At 43.8% G+C, this 9,615-nt stretch overlaps 1 protein-coding gene across 1 annotated transcript in view; it reads right to left on the reverse strand.

The window, feature by feature from the left end:
• Positions 1–9,615, reverse strand: part of LOC102770852 (mitogen-activated protein kinase kinase kinase MLT) — a 141,110-nt gene that overhangs the window by 24,379 nt on the left and 107,116 nt on the right. The window contains exons 12-15 of the mRNA XM_015561826.1: positions 8,536–8,566; positions 8,299–8,438; positions 4,230–4,292; positions 2,723–2,815 (exon numbers count right to left, since the gene is read on the reverse strand). Of these exons, the coding sequence (XP_015417312.1) occupies positions 2,723–2,815; positions 4,230–4,292; positions 8,299–8,438; positions 8,536–8,566 (327 nt within the window). The remainder of the gene's footprint in view (positions 1–2,722; positions 2,816–4,229; positions 4,293–8,298; positions 8,439–8,535; positions 8,567–9,615) is intronic.

Here is a 9,615-nt window from a genome sequence, read left to right on the forward strand (position 1 = left end):
TAGCTGTGCTGGAGAGGATGCAGAGAAAAAGGAACCCTTCTTCACTGCTGGTGGGAATGCAGACTGGTACAGCCATTGTGGAAAACAGCATGGCATTTCCTCAAAATGTTAAAGATGGAACTCCCATTTGACTCAGTAATCCCACTTCTAGGACTATATTTTGAGGATGTCTTTTTTCAGGTCCACCTTTAAGGGTCAAAGTAACAAAATTTTCATGTGGGGAATTGGAATTTCAATTTAAAGGGCTTTTGTGAGAAAATATTTCATAATGTAAGGGTATAGGCTGGCATGGCCATCTAGTTTAGAACTGGAGAGTAATTTATTGCAGCATTAGTTTATGAAAGTTTACAAATGGCTCAAAAACCTTGGGTCAGGTATGAGAGAGAGCACATATTTAATACAGAGGCGATAATAAAGATGTAATTTCTGGACTCAGCTCTGTCCTCACCTCAACTTACACTCGATTTCTTTCAGTTTTCTTACAAGTGATGACAATACTGTGCCTTATGCATCTTACAGAAATGCCAGGGGGATAAATGAGATGACATTTATGAAGTAACCTTCACTCTTTAGAAAGAAGTACTCTCTAAGCATAAGCTTTAAACACTATATTCAGGGAATTATTTGCAAACAACCCCTTCAAGCCCGTTTCAAAATTCTTCCCTCCCAAAAAAGCTTCTCCTGGTTAAACGCACCCATTTCAGTTGTTTCTTTATACTGTTAGCACCTTGGCATGACGTCCACATTGTACCTTTCACTTTTTGACCTATTACACTATAACATCACCTGTCCTGCTGCCGCACTAGAATCTTTGGTACCGTCCTGGCTCCTCCCTTCTCCTCCCCCTTCTCCAGCTAGTGACAAAGTCTGTTCAGGCCCGTCTCAGAGTGTTCTCAAACCCCTGGCACTGCACTGCCACAGCTTGATAAAAGCTACGAGCTCCTTGCAAGCCGTCTGTACTTTTTGACTTTGTTTTATGGAGTATTTAGCCTAGAGCCAGGCACACTGGAAGTCCTCAGTAAGTGTGTGCTGAATGAATGGGGGAAGTTCCACTACAGGTGACCAGGGATCAGCGGAATATCAAAGGTTACGGTGATTTTAGGCCTTGTGAATAACCAATGACTCAATTATGGTCAAAAACAGACCGCTGTATTTGGTATCAAATGTCATTGATAGCATTTATAGCTTCTAATATTTACTAAACAATTAATTTTCCACGTTAACAAATCATTTCTTTGTTAGTTGAAAATTATTTTCTTGGTTGAGACTACCCTTGACTAAATCTGTTTTAAGAAAAATACTTTTCTTTTATCACCTACAAGCCATTTAAACACAGAGTACTCAGCAATTAAGTGACATGAGGCCAAGGATACTAAAGAAGGCAAATTGAAATGTGCAACTTGTTTAACATGAGATGGGCTCAAAGGTGCTCACCGCTACTGAATCTCAGGGTTAGAAGGGCCTGTGCTTGCTGCTGGAGAGAGAGGAACTTACTGTCCTTCCCCCTTTCTGTGGCTGCTTCTAACAACAGGCATGAGTAGACAATGACCCATTTGCAGAGGGGAAAGAAAAATATTCATAGACAGGACACCTGGAGAGAGCAGCTCTCACTCAACCAAGTTATGTGGCTAAAGCAAGGGAAGTAAATATTTCCCTTCAGCAAAAGCATCAATTCGGCTGCAGCAGTGCAGGAAAGACACTCTGTCAGGTGTCTAGAAAGAGCATCTTTGGAAGCCCCTGGTGAAAATTCAACCCTTTGCAACAATTTCGATTCATTCCCAAGCACTGGTTCCAGGAATGGCCTGGGTCAGCCTCCTTGAGTTAGTGAAGAGCCAGTGGGCTGACACCAGCCCTACCAGAGCAACTGGCTAGCAAGCATGTCAAACTCACAGCTGGGCCACATGCATCATTTGTGGCCCGCGGACTGCGAGTTTGACATGCTTGGAGGAGCTGCATTAACAAGGTCTCTGGCTATCTCCAAGGAAAGGAACAAAAGTTAAAAGCTTGGTTCTGGGGTCTGAGGGGCCTGCATTCAAATCCTTATTCTGCTACTTGCTAGGCATGTAACCCTTGGACAAGTTATTTTATCTTTCAGAGCCTCAGTTTCCCCATTCGTAAATGGGTGAAAACAACATCAACACCTCGGTACTGCATACCTGGAATGTCATATGTGCTCAATTAAAAGGTGTCATTATTGCTAATTACCTGTGGGAATCCAAAGTAACACAATCCTATTATGATTCCTATTCGTACGCTGCCTGGGCCAAAGAGGTTCCCCAGACTTTAAATATAACGTACAGTGAAAGCCTGCCTGAGTGAATTTTGGTCAAATGTCCTGCAGCCCTAGTTAGAGCTGATAATTTGAGTTTCCATGTTGCCTACTGTTCCAGTCTCAGCGTTGTTTTACTCTTGATATTAAAAATTGCTTCCCCTTAAGAAACAGGAAACAAGCAGCTATGATGCAAAGCAGCATAAACACTCAGTCCGTACTCACGCCTCCCCGTCCGCGCTTTACTGTTACCTTGAGGGTTTGGGTGGCAAGAGAGTAAGATTCCTAGATGGGATTACAGAGGCAGCTGGCAGTTTCAACTAAAGTCTATTTTATAAAGTCTATATATTTACCAGCTGGGAGGGGGGGGTGTGTATAAAACCACAGAATACTAGGAGAGAAAAAGAATAAATTAGGTTAAAATTTATCCAAACAACTTAAAATGCGATTTACCTGTGGGCCTGTTTCTGGCTTCAAGTGAAAACCAAAAACAAGTTCAAGGTTCACTATTTTTTCCTCATTTTCTTCAGGTTCACCTACTGAGTCCTAAAACAGAAAACCAAACACCATTTATTCTAGATAGAGTTTTCCCTTTTACTTCTCATGAAAAAGAGATGCTTTCTCAGCACCAGCTTTTCCATTCTAATATATGTTTTAACTTTTGGTTATTTTTGGAATAAGCTTCAAATGACAATTACTTAAAGCAAAGGAATGACATCTTAAGTTTTTGAGAACTTTGCCGAGTGATTTATCTCACCCGCTCCAGGTTGAAGGTCACAGGCGCACATTTTTCACAGTGCTTCTTGCATTGTGTAATTTTACCCCAGAAATGCACTGAGCACTGGAGATGCACTGAGAGACTTTACCTGAGCATTTCACAGCACTCAAAATATTTACAAACTCTTCCCAACGAGGAATTAGCAGTTCTGAGAGCATATGGGGATGGAGGACCAAATAGAGGAACAAATGAGCCTTCTAGGGCTTAGAGATGGAGAACCATACTTGTTAATGAATGGGAAGATTTCTGTGTATTAAGAGCAAGTATCTGTAGATTAAGATATGGGATGTGAGTTGAAGGTTTAAGACTAGTGAATGGCTTCTAAGTTGTATGATATTTGCTATCAAAATTGAAACAAAAATTCCAAGTGAATTTTCTTAAGTGATGCATAGACCATTCAGGAACAAGTCACTAATGTTTTTTCTTGAAGAGAGTAAGTGTTCTAATTCTTATTAATGTGCCTTTACTTATTTCATAGATATTGGAGACGTTTGTCTTTTAGTCATTTTAAACGATGTTAAAAACTGGTTCGGTGAGAATATAAGCCATAAAAACAACTGGCAATGTGAAGATTAAGCACAGTTACTTAAATGTGAAAGCTTCAGCAGTCAGTAAGCTTATTTAGGTTTTCAAACATCTGCCATATCAACCACAGAAGTACAATGATCCCCAGCTCTGTATTTTCTTAAAATAAAAAATTTAAAAATAAAAAATGAGCAAGTATCTACTTATTTAATAACACAGTAAACCATGTACCTTTAGACTATATTCAAAAGAATATGTCACATATACTGATACGTTGTTCAAACAATAAGCCTCCCACCCCAAAATGCAAGTGACCATCCTGAGCTCAGGTCTGTGGATTCCTTCAGTGACTTATGAGTGAGACAAAGGTCTCCAGAGCCAGGTGGGAGGGCAGAGGCTGGCACTTCCATCCTCTAGCCACTGAGGTGACATGTGTGGCTCTTATCATGAATGTATTGTTAATGTTTCAACTTTCAGGGAGTAAGGGTGTCCAATTTAAACACATCCTGAGCTTCACTCACAGGGCCTTTTGTTGGACAGACAGGATTAAATTTCACTTCAAACAACAGTTCCCGACATTGGCAAATTTAGGTGTGGAGGTGGCAGGTGCATATGTCGATCAAAGCATATTCTCGGTAAGAGAAAAACCTTACTTACCTTAATTAGTGGTGGGAAGTGAAACAAGTTTAGATAATCATGGGTTAATTTCTCAATGGCTGACTGTAAAAAACAAATCACATGGCTTTATTAATGGTCCGATAATGCCGAGAGGATTAAAATTATTGTGCACATATAAAGGCATTCCTTATTTATGTAGTTCATAAAATATCCTGGGGGTGTTAATATCCAACATCTATGGAGAATAAACTTGACTGTTCACAGTATTATATGCAGTTCGTAATTATTTAATGGAACAGGAAGATATTTAAGAATTTAAATCTCAGACTAAACAATAAATAAAACCATTCTTCAAACACCGGTATAATAGTGACAAGTTGATGTTCCAGTGCATAGAATGCAGTTGTCACCCTGTGTAACTGGGAAAAACAACAAAGAACATGAATATGTCACCGGAGACCTTCATTAAGGCTGAAATCGCACTGAAGGGTTTGCTGCTTTATGAGGGCTTTTCTATGGGTATGTATATCCAACACTCCCTCCCCCAATGAAGCACAAAGAACTCTTAAAGGACAGGAGGACAATTTAAATTATGATTTTTTCTTTTCTTTCTTATACTCATCAGGTGTAATCCAGCTTTTCTGTGAACTGAACATATCATGTAGAGAGTAAAAAAGTGCCAATGTGAGAAAAATTAGATGCATTTTATAAAGTGAAATGAAAGCTGTTGACACTTGACAATGTAGTGAACACTTATTGGATGTTCAGCCCTATCCCTTGTACGCGGCCCCTCCACATGAGGGAGCCAAGACAGGCTCCAAGGGACCACTGAGCAGCGGAAGGGTAGGAGACCACTCCAATGACCTCCTGTTCGAGGGCTGAGACTCTTAGAGAAGGTACAACAATGCCTGTGCCTGCATTAGTGAAAGAGCAGAGAATGAAGGGCCCACTCTCCCCATCAGTGTGTCAGTCTGACAAGTACCACGAAGGCTCCTCTAGTCTGGAGGTACCCATCGAGTACCCCATCCCAAAAGGCCCAGCTTGAAGCATTGTGCATCCTCAGTACCCCAAGTATATGCAGTTCCCTCCTGGAGCAAGTTTCCATGACTCTTTTTCCTTAGTTTTTTCCTCTCATATATAAGCTTATTTGTCAGAATTACCCACCATGTGGCTGAGTTTCACAGAGTGTCGCCTGTTGGCTGAGCCCCACTATGTGGCCCTCTAAGACAGCCTGGCTCTGGCAGTCAGGCGGAGCGTCCACTGCTCTGAGAGCCACATGCAGACTCACGTGGGAGTTTGAGGGGACTCCTGAGGGTGGCCACACCCTCTTTTGGAGCAAAGGACACTGCTGCCCCCACCCCACCTGGCAGCTTCCCACAGTATTGTTTTCTCCACGCCTGTGTTTCTCAAAGCCTGTGTTTCTGGGCTTCTCCGCAGCACGGACCATCTCTATAAAGCTTTTCAACCTCTGGCTTCAGTGACACTGTTCTCTGCTCCCTGTGCTACTTCCCACAGCTCTCTTGCCTGTGCTGTCCTTCCTTCTCTCCATGCACACGTCCTACCCTAGCCTGGCCTTATCATTCTCTATTCCACAGCCTCTGAACTGGTCTTTCAAAATCCAGCCTTTCCTTTCTAATCCACTTGATAACTTCCAGAAGCAAAGTTTTAAACATGTCAATTCTCAAAATTTCCGATAGTCCCCACAGACCCCAGGTCCCATCCCAGATCCCAGGCCTGAAGTCAGACGCTGTCCACGTCCCTCCTGCTTTGTGTATCCCGAGTTCCCTGCACCTGGGCTTCCTTCAGACAGAGACACACACTGTTCCTTTACAGTCTCTTCTGCTGCTCTTCTTCCCTCTTAACTCCTTATTCTATCTCGACCAATGTTCGTTCCTTTCCCACTCCCATCTACATCCCAAATTTTGTCTTTCCTTCAAGATCCAGCTCAAGGGCACCCACCCCCTGATGCTTCCGCTCTCTGTCCCCCACTGCCCCTCCCAAGCGGAGGTAATGCAGTAGTAGCTTTCCTCCAAACTGCCAAGACCCTGTACTATGAGAAGTTGTATGTGTATGTACATGCTTTATGTCTTCTCCAGGACATAAATTCCTTTGGGGAAGAATTCTCCTTTGTGTTTTCTCAGGCCCAGTCTTGCAATGAGTAGGCATTCGCTGACTTCGTTGGACAAGAGCCAATAGGTTTGGACACTGCTTGCCTTCATGATACCAACTTGGCATGCAGAGGGCACTTTGTCTGTCCTAGGCCAAGTCTGGGAATATTTCCATCACCATGGGCTTTGGTGAGGTGTCACAGCTTGCCTCCACTTTCTTCCTGACTGCTCCTTAAGGAGTGTGGTCCCCTTTCAAAGCCGGCAGAGGGGAAGGGGAGGTGGGAGCATCTTATTGGGCAGCTGTCAAATAACATAAACTTTACCAGATTTCTCTCTTGGAACCCTGACACTTCTCTGTACTAGAAAAATAATTTTTCCTACTATAGCCCATCAAAGCCAGCATAGCTTTTGGGGATAGACTTGTCTACACCCAGAGGTCGAGATTAAATTAATATTTGCCAGCCTTTGAGGTATATGCATATGCATGAGGTTTCCTGCCCATCTACTGAGAGGGAAAAGACATTAAGGTTGAAGCTAAGCCATCACTTAAGGCAGTGGTTCTCAACCTTCCTAACACATTAGAATCACCTGGGAATCTTTTTAAAATCCTGATTTCTGGGCCTCATCCTCCGGAAATTCTGTTTCTTTGTTACTAATGTTTTAGGTGGCCCCTGTGAAAGGGTCATTCGACCCCCAAAGGGATCACGACCCATAGGTTGGCGGCCCACAGGTTGAGAACCACTGACTTAAGGGCTGCTGAGGGCTATAAAGATGTCCCTTCCATGGGTCCAGACCCCACATAAAATGCAAGTAGATGGTTCTCTTTGGACCACAGGGGATTTCCCTAGAAAGGCTAGTGTCAGGGGCTCTAACTGAGGCAAAGGGAAAAATAGTTGGCACGCTGGTTGAGGCTTTGTGAAGATGTGGATTTGGATGGAAGCTGCTTTTCTACATTCCCTTCTTTATTCTATTTCTTTTCTTTCTAACCTGTGTCCACCCCTCCATCCACCCACACTGGGGCTGAGGAAGTTTGGGGAGCAAACTTGATTTTATCCTAAGATCTTGCTCAATATTGACCTCTGATTAATAGCCATGCTGCAAAGATGCCAGAAATTCTTATTTGGTTTCAGTAGCTAAAACAAACAAACAGATCTGGTTGCTAAACGATAAGAAAGGAACAATAAAAATAGAGGTTTAGCTTTGAAGCGGTTCAAGACTGAAGTTTTGGGGTCAATGTTAGAATTTCCTGAGAAAATGAGGGTTTAAAGTACATGGATGGTGTGTCTCTTGCAGGCCAAAATTGTGAAGATTACAAATTGAACACACACACATTCCTGTCATTTGAGACGCTGCAGTGCTGAGGTTCTTGCCAATCCATGGACAAGTTCCGTCACCCTTAGGCATTCCTAATGGACACCTAGCCTCTCTGGCCTTTACGAAGTTACATCTGCTGTTCTGGGTGGGACGCTGGTTCTGCAGGCGCCCGCTGCCTTATTTCCGGGTCCTCTGCACACCCAGCTTTCTCCCACCTGGGCCTTTCCACAGGCACACTCTCCCCCCAGAACACCTCTTCCTATCCCCTTCACCTGGTTAACACCTACTTGTTCTTCAGCTCTTTACTCCTTCACAACTTCTTCACAGAAGCCCCTCCTCATCCCAACCTCACCTCTTCTTTGTGGCATTGCTTACATCTGTCATATTACCCATGTTGCATGATTAATACCTATCTTCTCCACTAGACTAGAGACTTCCTGAAGACCTGGGTGAGCATCAGGAGTATCCAGGTGACCTCTGCGGTGTCAGGTACTAACCCTTCTGAGGTTGGCTTATGAGGCGGAAGTAGGGTCCCCCGGGGGCAGCAGCTAATAATCAGCTGGTGTGGACGTGGTTCAGTACAACCAGCGCAGCTGTGTGTGTCCTCAGCCACCCACAGGCCACGTGTTCAGCTACAGAGCAGGCGCTCAGGGAAGATTGTTGACTGCCCTCCCTTTCTGAGGTACCTTTAAGTGAATGATGTGCCCCTTGGAGACAATGCCCATGTCCTTCAAGTCTTCTTCCTCCAGGAGCAGCAGCCGCTTTCCCGTGATGTTGTTCTCCTTAAACAAGCTCGCGTACACGCTCATCTCTGCTGAAGAGTCACCTGAAGGGAGGGAGTAGGAAGCAGAATAAAATTAGATGACATCATGTCCACAGCGAAGTTAACTCCATGAATTAAGAAGGTAAATTAGTCCACTTGCCTTTTCTGACGAGGTGCTGAACCCAAAAATACTGTGAAAGAGAGGACATACAGAGTTTTCAAGATTCATACATGATCCACAGCCAGACTTAGCAGTAAAATCCATAGTTCTCAAGAGGTTAAAATATCTTTAATTTTGGCTCAACCACAAGGTAAAATAGAAAATTTTCTTTTTATGATTTTAAAACTTCAAGCTTTCACAATGGAACTCCTTCTCTCTCTCTCTTTGGGGGTCGTGGACACTTGAAGGATGTTGGTTTTCCTCCTTATCTGGGAGGAAACAATATTTTAAAATCCTTTCAAGAAGGTTCTCATAATGGTTTTCCATCTGTGTCCCTGGGGCTGTTGAGGGGCACTGGTTTAGCCAGCAATTGTATGAGTAACAGGGACCATACAGCAGTGGACAGGAAATGGATAGACGTTGTCCTCCGCTCTGGGCCTGGTCAGGAAGTAGGTATGTGGCCCAGACAAGCTAATGCATGGAGCTTCTTATGTAGGATGAGGTTGGACCCAGTGCTTGGATTTCACTTGGCACATGTTCACTAGTAGCTTCTCACATGACCCTGGTCAAGGGAGATAGAAGGAAGGCCAGATACAGTCCCACCAAGTCTTTGGGGGTGGGGTTGGGGGTGGGGCTTGATCCTGGAATTTTATTTAAATGGTTTGAAAACCACTGAACCCCAGGACAAAGACTAAAAATAGCCTTTAAAAAACTTCTTCTCAAATTTGATGCACCAATGCTGCAACTGGGGATAAAGGGATTCTAGCCAAGCCCTGAATAAAGGAGATCCTATGTCCTCTCCCTGTTAAGCAGGAACCTTAGAATCACCAGGGCTGAGCGAATGGGACGAAATAGATGCAACTGGTACCAAGTTTCCTTTCCCTGTAGAAGCCAGAGGCCAGCTGATGTTGAAAGCACTTTTACTTCCCCAAACACGAAGGTGGGAGGGAAATGCCTTGGCCCAGAAACTAGGCTGAGTTAGGTAAACAGACCTTCCCCAAGTTTCTGGTGGTGAGTTTGTACCTGTGGCACCTGGCCCATTTCCTGGGGCGGGGCCTGCGAAGGCTGGCATGACAGCCC

The sequence above is a fragment of the Myotis davidii genome, unplaced genomic scaffold (genome assembly GCF_000327345.1).
Source record: "Myotis davidii unplaced genomic scaffold, ASM32734v1 scaffold370, whole genome shotgun sequence".
Classification (NCBI taxonomy): domain Eukaryota; kingdom Metazoa; phylum Chordata; class Mammalia; order Chiroptera; family Vespertilionidae; genus Myotis; species Myotis davidii.